The sequence below is a fragment of the Ursus americanus genome, chromosome 31, assembly GCF_024610735.1.
Source record: "Ursus americanus isolate L20-20 chromosome 31, mUrsAme1.1.p, whole genome shotgun sequence".
In the NCBI taxonomy this organism is placed as follows: Eukaryota; Metazoa; Chordata; class Mammalia; order Carnivora; family Ursidae; genus Ursus; species Ursus americanus.
This window is the reverse complement of record NC_142157.1, coordinates 11,022,872-11,036,690: the sequence shown is the minus strand read 5'-3', so window position 1 is coordinate 11,036,690 and position 13,819 is coordinate 11,022,872. Positions and strand designations below refer to the sequence as shown.

General features: G+C 39.1%; 1 protein-coding gene across 2 annotated transcripts in view; it reads right to left on the bottom strand.

Moving 5' to 3' along the window:
• MPP7 (MAGUK p55 scaffold protein 7) overlaps positions 1-13,819 on the bottom strand; it is a 205,641-nt gene that overhangs the window by 103,556 nt on the left and 88,266 nt on the right. For both annotated transcript variants that reach the window (XM_045812812.2, XM_087857582.1), the window contains exons 3-4: positions 4,262-4,339; positions 1,748-1,828 (exon numbers count right to left, since the gene is read on the bottom strand). In XM_045812812.2, coding sequence (XP_045668768.1) covers positions 1,748-1,828; positions 4,262-4,339 — 159 coding nt within the window. The remainder of the gene's footprint in view (positions 1-1,747; positions 1,829-4,261; positions 4,340-13,819) is intronic.

The following is a 13,819-nucleotide window of genomic DNA, read 5'->3' as shown; positions in this document are numbered from 1 at the left end:
AAAGCAAATATTTTAGTTTACTAAATGACTTAACTACCTAAAAAAAGTGAAAATTCAAATTGATGGTAGTTAATATAACTGATTTCAAGGAAAGCAAAGCTAAATGTTTGGTCATGAAGGGAAGAAAGATTGTTTTCCCCCCAAGACTGGCTAACTGGAAGCTGCCAGGGCCAACTGCGACATCACGCGTCTGCAATCTTACTCACTTCCCACACATCGCTTCCTGAAAATACATCTTTCACGGTGATTCTCACCCATTCTCTTATCACATGGCTATATAAACATAAAAAATTTATAAAGTATTCATCTAAAATATTGTCACCATGACAAAGTTTCAGGATATAATTGTAAGGTCGTGACCAATGGTGCTAAATACCATCCGAAATCATACCTCCCTCTCCAGCCAAATACCAGTTTCCATCCCGTATAATCACTTCTTTATTAGTTATTCCATTCCAAACACTCTTGAAAAGAATACCAAACTCATATTTTATCTTTTTTTTTGGTCGGAAACATTCTTCCTCAATTTCTAATCCTCAAACCAAGATGGCACTCTCAAGAAGGAGTTTAACACGTGGCTCACAGCTAACCTCACCATTCTTGGGTTCATATTAACTTCTCACGGGTACTCTGAGACCAACTGAAGACATTTCAGAACTTTCTCTATCCATAAATCTCTTACTCTGAGCTCTTAAACGTCCTACATACTTTGTCTTTAATTTCAAGCCATTATTCTGCTCTAATCTGATCCTTATTCTTTTAGAACCAAAATTCAACCAATCTCTGTACCAGTAAAGTCAATTACTCCAAATTACTAATTATAGTTCACTTATTCTTGACAGCACTTATTTTGCTTCTGAGGATTAGGAATTATAGCTTGGGCTTGTTTTCACTTCATCTTTTATTTAATACTATCTTTTCTGATCATCAGTTTAAGACAGATTATAGCAAAGGAGGTTCCAAAGGAGGTTTTTCAACGAAGATAGAAATCAGTTTTTCCATCTAGGTGGAAATATTCATCCGACAGCTTACATATGCTTAACAGAAGTCGTCATAAGATAACTGAACATTTGGGGGGCACCTGGGTGGCTCAGTCAGTTGAGCACCCAACTCTTGGTTTCAGTTCAGGTCGTGATCTCAGGGTTGTGAGATCAAGCCGCCCCATGGTGGGCTCCACACTCAGCAGGGAGCCTGAGATTCTCCCTCTCCCACTGCCCCTCCCCCCACTTGCGCTCTCTCAAATAAATAAATCTTTAAAAAGATAACTGATTGTTTTAATTACATAATCCACATGCAATTCTGATTCATAGATTAATACTTGAATCAGTAGAGGGAGAGGAGATGGGGAAGACAAAGAGGGAGGGGAAAGAGGAAAGCTGAAACGATCCTCCAGAAAAATAGGTATAGTTGTCAAATACATTCGAATACCATCACTAACCAAGTAAAATGAACCTCAACAAAATCACTAATAGGTTCTGCATTCTGTGCTCTTGCCTTCATCTAAAAAGAAATTGACCTTTTGAAGTGACATTACATTCACCAACTTCAATCCTGAGCTTCCCAATTATTTTGTAGTTGGTCATATTATTATCAAAAGCTCAACTTTTTTTCCTTAATGGAATTTAGGTTATTACAATACTGCACACTATTTGAAAATACATTCACTTAAAAACTGATGCTCGAAATAAAATTCATCTGAAGTCTCAGAAAGTGGCCCTTCTGGAAGATATTTATTACACGTCCTCACCTTCACATTGGGTTTTGACAGTAGTTTCAACAGCTCTCTGATCTCACTGTTTAATGGCTTGTTCTGAAGCTCTTCGGCCAGCTGCAAGGGAGATCACATCGACACAGAGAACATTTAGTAAGAGCACTGTGTAGTTCCATGTGTGACAACTGAGAATCTATCCAGCCACTTCCAGTGATTAAGGAGAAGTCGGCATGAAAGAAAACAGACTATCAATCACTGCTCCTCTTTTCAGGCCCTTGGTAGCCCAGATCCCAGCCTAGGATCTTGGCTGAGTATAACTCAAAAAATCCTATCAGCCACATCACCTTCTCTGATTTATTGCAATGAGGGCAAATCCCAGCACTTCATCTTAAGGAACGGTCTTTTGCATCCAAACAAAGGACCACTTGTAAAAAGGATTGGATCAGGCTTTGACACTATTTTTAAAAAAGACAGAGAGAAAGAAAAAGTAAAAATGAAAAAAAAAAGTTTCTGAATGAGGTGGTGAAATCCACAGGGTTTCCAAAAACCCACAGTAGCTTGCTGTTTAGAGCTGGAGTAAAAAGAACTAGAATGTCTCTAATAGAGCAAATGGTCTGAAACTTTTATTATGTTTACCTACACAGACTAAAAAATCCATTAAATATAAGCCAGGTTAATCATAGAACGACTTGCAATAGGTTGACAAATGCTCTGGGAACAGAAATGCTGACTATATTCTAATACAATGATCAAGAATTCCCTGGTTCCCATTTGCTAAAGTAAGAGCTGGAACTCTGAACACGCCTCGTGTTCTTCGAAAGAGATCTTCCTATCAACACTCTATTCCATTTCAGGCTATCGTAAGGATCACATAATTTCCTAAGAAGAAAAGCAAGACCAAATAGAAAAAGAAATTACAATTGTGAAATATGCGGTACAGAATTCAAAATACGTACATATATTTTCATTTAAAAACCCTTCTTGCACACTGCATGAAATTTCTCTTTGCTCCTATTGTTTCTACCAAGCTAAAAATAATTGTTCTTATCTCTGGAAAAGGACTTTGCTCTAAAAGAAGGACATCATATAAATTATACACAAAAAGAAAACCTGATAAAACTGATATATTCGTTGGTTACATTTCAAAAAGTGATTTTACTTTTTCAAGGCAACATTTTTGTTTTTCAAGGTAAAATAATCATTGTAAATAATTGCTAACTCACAAAAAGTCACAAAAGGCTCTTTGCATTCTTCAGTCACTTTGGCACAATATTTTTCAAAATTTAAATATATCGCTCTGATGAATTAGAAAATGCTACATTTTACCCTACTTATATAACAGTCTCTAATTTTTTAAAAAAGCAAGATTGTCATAATACGATTGGGTCTCAATCACATTGGAGAGTAACAAGTATTTCCCCAAACCCTCAACAGTAAAAGTTTTTACAGTGATTTTCTCAAGTGCCAACCACAGCTTACTAGAATTCTCTCTATACCTTTACTCGCCTTTACTTCAAAAATGTTGGTTCTCTAAGGCAGAGGAGTAAGCTTCCTCATAAAACGCATAAACCGAAACATCCCTATAATTTGTAATCTCTGTGGATAGAACTGGAAGGGAGACTGGGGACTAAACAAATAGCAAACCACTTAGAGATGTATTACACGTGCTTTATTATGTAAATTAAAACAGAAAACATATATAAGAAAATCAACTTCTGAATATGGTCAGTTTTGTTTTGTTTTGTTTTTAATTCTATGGCCCCGATATTCTACTAAACTGAACTATGGCTTGTTTTATCATAACCGAGCAAAAAATTCAAACAGATAAGCTACAGGCTATCACTAAAACCCGCCTTCGCATGAGACCTATTTCTCGTCTGGTTTAGTGTCCTTTATAGTTTACCCAGGTGTGTTTTCAATTCATCCGAGTTTGAAAGTGAACAGTAAGAAACAGCAAGGTCGTTCCCTCCCCCGGATTGAAAATAAAATTATAGCTACAGGAAATTAACTACTCCATCAATGCCAACTGCTGCTAAAATTTATTTTTTGGTTATGAAGGTAATTTGGAAAGGTCTAATATCCATAAATCATTACTATGCTTTATAATCCATTTTAAATACACTCCTGTCTTCTTATGCATTTCACAAGGCCTCGTTCCTATCCTAGTATCTGTCATTTCGTAGCACTGTCAGCAATAGACCCTATCTCATTTGTCTTTATTTCTCCAAAACCTTTCTCCTGCCTGTGACTTTCTCAGAACACTACTAGCTGACAGCTTCTCTCTCTCCCCGGAGAACGAAAATTGCTGGAACGTAGTTACCAAGGTAGAACGAGAGGGTTCTCTCCAGGCAAAATTTTTAGAGCAGGAAAGTGAATGAAAATCAGCATAGTATCCGCATAAGCTCCGTGACGACAGGACTTTTGGAAACTTTTGCAGCTTCTCCTGTTTTCACTCCTAGGATCGCACGCATCTGTCTGCGCCAGGACGAGCTCTGCCCCGGCCAGGCCGGGGGGAGCCGGGTCCCAGGGAGCTCCGAAAGGCACACTTACGTCATCGGCCAAGACTGCGGCGCCGTGGAGGACGGGCACGGGGTTCTGCTGCTCATAGTAGTGGAGCTTTTCGTGAATCTGGAAGAAACGCGAGTGAACGTCAGTTCACCTGCTAGCAAACAGTGAGATACTTCAAGATTTTTATCACTGCAAATAGAAACTAGACCCTCAAACAAGAGTCTCTGTTTCTCTAAACCTACAGATGACAAATGTGTGTGCGGAATTCATTTATGGTCCAGCGTTTGTAACGTGATGTCAACGGGGGGGATCGTTATCAAATAGAGCCCACGTCAGAGCTAACCCTTTGCTTCCCCCCCCCAAATAATTATGTGAGTTTTATAAAATCATGTGTCATTTCTAAAACATATTGCTTCAATATTTAAGTTATCAGTTGTAGTTTATATTCCTGCTGAACACAGAAATTATGATTAAAGCAAAGTGATAAGCCAGCAGCCCCGTCCTGACAGGTGGTAACTGACACCACCAAGAACGAGGGAGCTCACATGCTCCAGGAACGCCTTTCCCAGCACGCTGTTCCTTTTAGGTTTTTTGGGGTTTTTTTTCCTAAATTGTCAACCTTTTCCCCCAAATTCAAACTACTAAGAAACGAAGGGATTGCTCATAGCTAGAGACATTTCTCAGAACTGTTTTGCTGAAATAATCTTCTGTACCGTAAAACAAGTAAAATTTTATTATCAAATAATAATTTGGTCCTTCCTTTCCCATCATTCCCCCAAGAAACACAAAGGCAAGAATATATTTTAGTGCATTGTAAGACAAACTGAGCTCCTTAAAAAATCTATTATCATTAAGAAACGCAAGATGCTTTGACAAATGCAAAACTGTTGGCTCTTACATTGTATTCATTTCAGCTCTGACATAGGTGCCCTTAAAATGTTATACTTGAAAACTGACTTGAACTTATTTACAGTTGAAGAAGTTACCCCCTACTATATATAAAAAACAGTTGCACTTCAGAATTTCCCATTTTTAATAGGTATCAAGAAATACACTCATAGGTATGAAGTAATCGACTCTTTAATTAGACTCAAAGCTGACCAAACTCTCTTGTAAAAAGTCTGGAAGATAGATTTTATTTTGATTAGCCAGATGCTATTGCTAAGAGAGGATTCTATTACCCTTCTGGCAACCTGGCCCACCGTGCAAAGTATCAGGGAAAGAATTTTGACACTTATGATATTACCAGAATTATCAGGGCCACATTCTTACAGCAAATCTTGGAATCTTCAAACATTAATCACAGTAGGGTAATAAACAAATTTTTAAGAATACAAGCTATAAACGGAGCAAGATTTGATGTCCGAAACGATTAAAAGTGTAATTCAGAACAAAACCATCCAACCTAAGAGCTAAATTAATTTTGCTTGAGTCATTATCAAAAATTAGGTCACCTCAACAAATACAATCTAGAATACTGAGCTTAGCCTCTCATACAACTCATCCAGCTTTCTTACTGCAACGTCTGCTTCCCTGCAACAGTAAATAGAGAGGCTCATACGTAGTAGGTACTTACCATGGGTCTGTATTCCCTACATAATAGTGACCAGGAAAAAAAAAATAGTGATCGGCACTATCAGTAATACAGTCTTCAGTGGAGTTTAATATTTTAATCCCTGAACCTTTACAAGAATATCAAGGGGCAGACGGCACCATCATCCCATTTTACAGATAAGAAGATACACAGGAGTTACATAAATAACTTGCTATGGTCCCACAGACAGAAGCAGCCGAGCTGGGACTTGAAACTCCAGGCACCCGGCTCAGGGTCCGAACTCTTCCTCTCTCCCTATGCCTTCCTCTCAGACTAACATCTCCCCGGCCTGCCTCACTGACCTCATTCATTGCTGGATAAAGAGGACAGAGAGGAGGCTGGGGGGAAGCATGACAAGTATTACTGGCTGTTTCCAATGACTACAGGATTAGGGATGGCTCCTCTCCACCCCTCCCTGTATTTTTTCTTTCCGACGTTTCCTAATTTTTCGATTAATTTATATTGAGACCGTATTGTAATTACAACTTAAAATTATATGCCCCAAATAAATACATTATTTCTCCACTTAATTTGCTTCTTCTGAGTATCTTTTAGAATAATAAGCCCCTCTTTCCACACTATCTTCTTTAGCTCTTCACCCAAGTGATTTGAGATGGTACCTTTAGCCTGCCCACCTTAGCACTTTGTATTATTTCAAGAATCTTGAGGGGTGCCTGGGTGGCTCAGTCGGTTAAGCATTTGCCTTGGGCTCAGGTCATGATCTCAGGGTCCTGGGATCGAGCCCTGCATCAGGCTCTCTGCTCAACAGGGAGTCAGCTTCTTCCTCTCCCTCTCCCTCCTCCCTCTCTCTCTCAAATAATAAGTAAAAAGTAAAATCTTAAAAAAAAAAAGGATTTTTAAATGTTCTAGAATTTCTAAATGCTGGTAATCCTATGTTGATACATGTTTTACTGCAGGACATAATTTTAAATATTAAGTTGGTAGGAAAGTAAAAATTAAGTAATTTTAAGCTGTTCACAGTTTCCAAAATCATTGACTTTTATTGGCACTTATAATATCCAGAAAGAAAATTAAAAACAAAAATGATTTGTAAATTCTAATATAATAAACAGGTAACACGTATAAACTTCACCCCTAGGTTATCCAACAGGACCCTTCGTGATGTTGAAAATGTTCTGTACCTGCTTGTCCAACATGGTTAGTCGCCAGCCGCGTGTGCCTCCCGAGTACCTGAACTGTGGCTAGTTTACTTAAAGAACGAACTTTTAATTGTATTTAATTTTTATTAACTCAAATTTAAATGTCCACATGAGGCTAATGGCTTTCATACGGAATAACACAACAAGGCTTTATATCAAACGCTCTGTAAATCGCCTTCACACACCAGAATAATTCACTCTTACAGAGCTTGGCCAATTTTCCTGGGTGGTCACCTTTTAGACCCAACAGACAAATACATAAGCAAAGACACAGCATCTAATTACTACCTATTATGAATTGCCAAACCTGCAAAACCTCATTTAACACTTCCCTCTGCAGACTCAACCCCGTAATAAAAGCACACTTCGTATTTCTCCCCTGAACGACCAGAGGAGAGCAAAGTGGAAGGAGTTGTGGAAAGAAAGGAGACAGAAGCAAAGAAGACTGGAGAGAGGGGGAGAGTCTGGTCAAACTAGTTTCATACGATAGCAAAATAGGCAATTATTCAAAAGGAAGCTCCTAAAAAAATGGCATGCTAAGATATTTAAAATACACTATTAAGAAAAAAGGACATTTCAAAACAGAGACATTTACACTCCACTAAATAATGTGTCCACACGGGTTTGTTTTCTATAATTATATCAGAAAAAGTCAGTTAAAATAAAAATCATTTGTATATGTAAACCAATTCTTTAATTCTTTTTAAGTTTTTTTTAAAGATTTATTTTATTTATTTGAGAGAGAGAGAGTGTGTGTGTGCGGGGGGCGGGGGGGGGGGGGAGGCGGGCAAGGGAGAAGGCGCGAGAAACACATGCAGGTTCCAAGCTGAGCGCAGAGCCAGGCTCAATCTCAGGACCCTTAGATCACGACCTGAGCCAAAACCAAAGGTTGGATGCTCAACGGACTGTACCACCCACATGTCCCTATATACAACCAATTCCTATAGGAAAGTTATAATTACCTTCATTTACAAACATTTTGAAAATAAGTGTTTAATTTCTGTAAGAGAATCTGGTGCCAATAATTTTTTGTACACATATCACAGAAACTGTTTGAAATGAAACAACGAAAGTATAAATAAAGCTTGACTAATCTCAATGCAATTATTTGAAACTTCTCACTGATGTACAGAGGTAAAGGGAAGAACCCAATCATGATGTTAAAGAAACCAAAGCTGTAAAAATCCTTTTCCTGCCTTCTATTATGAATATTAAAAAGCAGTGAAAATAACTGCTCAATAGTTTGAGTCTCTATGTTAATAGTAGTCAAACCAGAATCGGCATTGTGCACACACGCACACGTGTACGCACGCACGCCCGCATCCCCGCCCCCAATCTACCTCATTTATTTAGAACATGGAGAGGAGACAGTTCTGAGTTCTAAAAATCCATGGGACACAATGGCAGCCAAGAAGAGCCGGGAATAACATACTATGTTGTGCAGGGATAGAAAAAAAAAATAGTAGAAGTATTCTAATGGCTGGGGTCCTCTTTTAAAAATAAAAGTCTTTCTCAAAAAAAACAACCCTATTTATTAGGAAAGAGGAAATGTAGAACTAGAAAAACAACAAAACAACAACAGAGCAGAGGCAACAGTGCTAACTGTACGCCCTCTCCAATTTTATACCACTAATCTCTCTGGGCTAATTTTCTTGGCTAATAGCTCTGAAAAAATAAAATTTAATAAAACTGATGAGAGCTGAAGTTCTTGTTTTGTTCCCTCTCTTTAATAAGATAAATTCTGGCTCTATGTTGCCATAGATACATATTATCATCTGAAATTAGTACCGGTGCATTCTAAATGTATGATGAGGTTTTTTGTTTTGTTTTGTTTTTTAAGATTTGAGAGAGAGAGAGAGAGAGAGAGAGAGAGACAGCCCACTCACAGGAGCCAGAGCGGGGGAGGGGCAGAGGGAGAGGGAGAGAGAACCTCACGCAGACCCCTTTTAAGCACAGAGCCCCAAGGAGGGCTCGATCCCGTGACCAAGATCATGACCTGAGCTAAAATCAAGACTCCAACACTTAACTGACTGAGCCACCCAGGTGCCCCGTATGAAGAGCATTAAAAAAAGAAAAAAAAAAAAAAAAAAGAATGTTCAATCTCACAAAATGTTTTCCATCATCTATAACCATCTCGTTTCTCCTGTCTGACCAGGTAATATGGTAATTTCATTTATAGAATTTATTTATAGATTCCAAATACTATCCACCCTATTGTGGCATTCCCATAATGACCCTCACTTGGCTAGGATCTTTTGGTCTCTTAATGCTGCTGTGGAATCCACTGGTAATATTTTATATAGACTTTCCTTATCACTACTCTTGACTGAGGCTGGCTTTTTTTTGGGGGGGGAGGGGGTCCTGTCTTTATTGGGTCTTGATATTAGTGTTACACTCACTTCATTATTTTTTAAACTATGGAAGCTTTCTATCTTTTTGTATGTTCTGAAAATATCTCAATACCACTGGAGTCATTTCTTCTTTAAATATTTTTTGGCATTCCCATAAGAAACTAGCTGGATCTGATACATTTTGGAGGGTAGCTTTACCCCCCAACTTTATTTCTTCTGGGTGGTTTATAGCAATTTCTCCATTTAGGTTTTTCTATCTCTTCCAAATTGTCAGTTGCGGCAAACACCATCTCCTAGAAAATTATTCAGTTTTTTCTGGACTGAAAAAATTATCTGAAACGGGGTGCCTAGATGCCTCAGTCGGTTAAGCATCTGCCTTCAGCTCAGGTCATGATCCGGAGTCCTGAGATCGAGCCCCGTGTCAGGTTCCCTGCTGTGAGGGGAGCCTGCTTCTCCCTCTCCCTCTTGCCTGCTGCTCTGCCTGTTTCTGCTGTCTCCCTCTGTCAGATAAATAAAAACAAAATTTACAAAAAAATTATCTGAATCTACTTATGCAGAATAGTCTCTTACAAGTCTTTGAATTTCCTCTACTACACGTGTCTTCACCACCATTTCTTATTTGGTGCGTCTGTGCTTTCTCTATTTCTACCCTTCACCCCTTCATTCCTCAACAAACATTGATTTTACCGTATTTTCAAAGAACCACTTCTAGATTAGTTTTACTATTTTTGTTTTCTAATATTTTTTCTGTTTTCATCTTAGTTCACTCCCTCTTCATCCAGCCCCACAGAACACTTCAGTCATGTGATTCATGCAAATTACTGGAAAACAAAAGAAAGGGCAAACTATCCTAACTAGACTTTTATTCATTCATCAGATATTGACTAAAGTAAGCACCCATTCCAGGAGAAAGATCCTCAGTATGGAAACAAAATATGGCAAAAGTATAAGCCATTCGAACCATTTTAGAAAGGTCAACAGCCTGGGAAAGGGATGAGGACACACATCATAGAAAGGGAAAACTTCAGTCAACCTATTCAATCAAGCAAGTTAAAAGAGTGTTTGTCCCCCTTTCACTCACGGCTCATCAGCTGGGCAGCTGAGAAGAGGTTTTTGTCAATTTAACTTCTGCCAGTACTTTAGCACTCACTTAAGGGTACTCAGTACAGGACAAGGACACACAGACCCCCTGTGCTACTGGCACCAAGGACTAGCCATCTAGTCAACCATAAAATCAGAAAAGAAATAATGGACTTCTCTCTCTCTCTTTTCGTCTTTGCTTTCCATTCATGTGATACTTCTAATGATGAGAAATGCCAAAAGTTGTTTTCATGTGTGTTTTAAAGTTTTGATTCAAACTCCAGTTAACCGAAAGTATAATACTAGTTTGAGGTGTACGATATAGTGATTCAACACCTCCATCCAACACGTGGTGCCCATCACAACAGGTGCCCTCCTTAATCCCCGTCACCTATTTCACGCATCCCCCTACCCACCTCCCCTCTGATCATCAGACTATTCTCTGTAGTTAAAGGTCTGTTTCTTGGTTTGCCACCCTCTCTCTCTTTTTTCCTTTGCTCCTTTGTTTTGTTTCTTAAATTCCACAGATGAGTAAGATCATTTGGTATTTGTCTTTCTGACTGACTTCTTTCACATAGCATAATGCTCTCTAGCTCCATCCAGGTCACTGCAAATGGCAAGATTTCATTCTTTTTTCATGGTTGAGTAATACTCCATTGTATATACACTGTATCTTCCCATTCTTTAACTTCTAAAAATTTTGAAACATTTTAATTATTAATGTCCCATTTTAAAGACTTCAAACACTTTTTTAAATAAAGAAAATATGATAAACTACATACCCAGCACCAAAATTATGGAGATATTAGCCTGGTATATTTGCTTCAAATATCTTATAAAATGATTCATAAGAGATAAGGCTAAAGATCCATCCTCCTTCCTCTCTGCCAAGAAAAAACCATTATGTTGAAACTGCCAAATAGATTTCCATATGCATTTTCATCTTTTTAAACATATATACATTGATAAACACCACAAGCTATTTTTGAATGTACATAAATGGCACTGTTCCCTCAACACCTGGATTTTTCATTCAATACCATATTGAAATATATAGCTCGATACATGTAGATATAGTTCATTCATTTTAACAGGTGAATAATATTCAAACTAATTAACAGTAGTTGACATATCTTTTTTTTTTTTTTTTAACGGAGAAGTGCAATGGCTGTTTCTGCTCTTTGCTATCGAATATCCTTCCACACCACTCCTCCCTGCCCTGTGGTAGATTCCTAACCATGTTCGGGTGTTTCCTGAGTCCCCAGACCCCTTGCCAACATTTGCTGTCATCAGACATCTTGCTAATCAGACGGATAGGAAATAGGACCTCCCCACGATTTTCATTCAGATCTTCTCCAATCTCTGACTTCTGTTTTCCCAACAGTTTCAGGGACGGAGCCAGCTGCTCCCAGCATCAACTCTCCTCACCCACAGCAACTGCACCATCGCTACAAAGCAGCTTCCTAGTGAAGAACTACATTTCCTCTCATGTCGACCCTCCTCCGCTCTCCCTGCAGCTCGGTTAACACAGGAGAGGAGGTGTCAAACACGGTATGTAAGTTCTAAGTGCCACCTCCAGGCTGAGGCTTCCTCCATTCTCTCCCCCCTCCCCCAGCTGCATGCAGACTACGACAAGGCCTTAAGAGACAGAAAAGCCGGGGCGCCTGGGTGGCTCAGTCGTTAAGTGTCTGCCTTCGGCTCAGGGCATGATCCCAGAGTCCTGGGATCGAGCCCCACATCAGGGTCCTCCGCTGGGAGCCTGCTTCTTCCTCTCCCACTCCCCCTGCTTGTGTTCCCTCTCTTGCTGGCTGTCTCTCTGTCAAATAAATAAATAAAATCTTAAAAAAAAAAAGAGAGAGAGAGAAAAGCCACCAGATGGAAGGACCTGGGTCCCCAAAACACCTGTGGAGGAGAGCGGTGCATCAATCTGACATTTCCCTGTACATCAACACGGAGCAGGAAATAAGCTTCTATTGGACCCAAGCCATTACATTATTTTTGGCCTACCCGTCAATTGTCCATCCTACCTTAAATAACACAGTGGCCCTGGGCAAACAGAAGTTATTTTAAAATAGCCAAAAATATCTAGCTTTCTCTATATGGTTATGCATTTTGTTTCTTAAGAAAACATTCCCTACCCTAGTAGAGACTCTGGTGCGACTTCTTTGAAGTTGTATAGTTTTACTTTGTGTACTGAAGTATTACCTCACGCTTACAAAAGCTCTAACAATCTTTTTCCAGAAGGACAGCACCATTTAATCTTTTCACACTGATGTGTAATATTACTTATCAAACTTCCACACATGAGTATCTATATCTGGGCTCTCTATTCTGTTCCTCAATTTGTCTCTCTGAGCCTAATACCATTACTATATTTTTATCTACACTCTTGACATTTAGAGTAAGGAAGAACTTTTTAGCCCTTTATCATCCTACAAGGCTTTTGGGATTTTGTTTGCCAGCTACCTGTATTCCATGAAAAACCAAACTGGGACATCTTAATAACATTATTTCTCTGCATTCTGGGAATTTTCCTGAAATCTATCTTCCAATTCAGTTTGCTCTCTTTAAACCGTATCTAATCTCTAAAGAACTATTCACAGGGTTTTTTTGAGTGTGTGTGTGTTTTTTAATGACTATACATCTTACTTCTATAATTTAAATATGGCTCTTTTTACAAGTCTGTTTTTTCCAAGCACCCAGCGTTTTTCAACTTATAATTAAAGCCTTCTTTTACGGCTCGTATCATTTAAGCATCCTTATTTTATAAACTATAAAACTGTTGTATCACATAGAGTGCTTGGCTTTTGATCTTGCTATTTGCAGTGCCTGAGGGTAGACCATATTCTCAAATGTCTTGTAATCTGGAGTTGTTAGTAAATCATCAGTAAGGTGTTACATGAAAGAGTCCTAGGTTGATGGCATATCTTTTCAGAAATACTTTTTATTTGCTTCTTTTGGGTAAGTTTGCCATATCATCAGCCACTATGCTAATTTCACAGTTCAGGATTCCTGGGCTTTGTGGATAACAACTCCAACTGTAGGAGACATCTTGGGAAAACGGTGCAGGACGAGGTTCCTGCACTCGCCTCTCACAGACACATCAATGCTACGACTACCTAAGACACCGCTCACTCTGACGACCACCTAAAGACTGGCCAACAGATCTGCCGCAGCTCAACAATTAAAGGGGAAGAAGCGACATCAAGAAGGGTAAAGGGAAGAGACGTGGTTGGGAACCAAACCCCCAGGCCCATGACCCACCAGCGGGAGGGATATTACAAATGCGAAGACCCTCTCGGAGAAAAGAGGGAAATAGCCCCTTATCAAGCACCCCTGCGGTGGGGGGCCTGCACAGGGAATACGAGCCCCTGTGACATCTGGTTTGAAAACCAGCAGTGCTTAACTGTGGGAG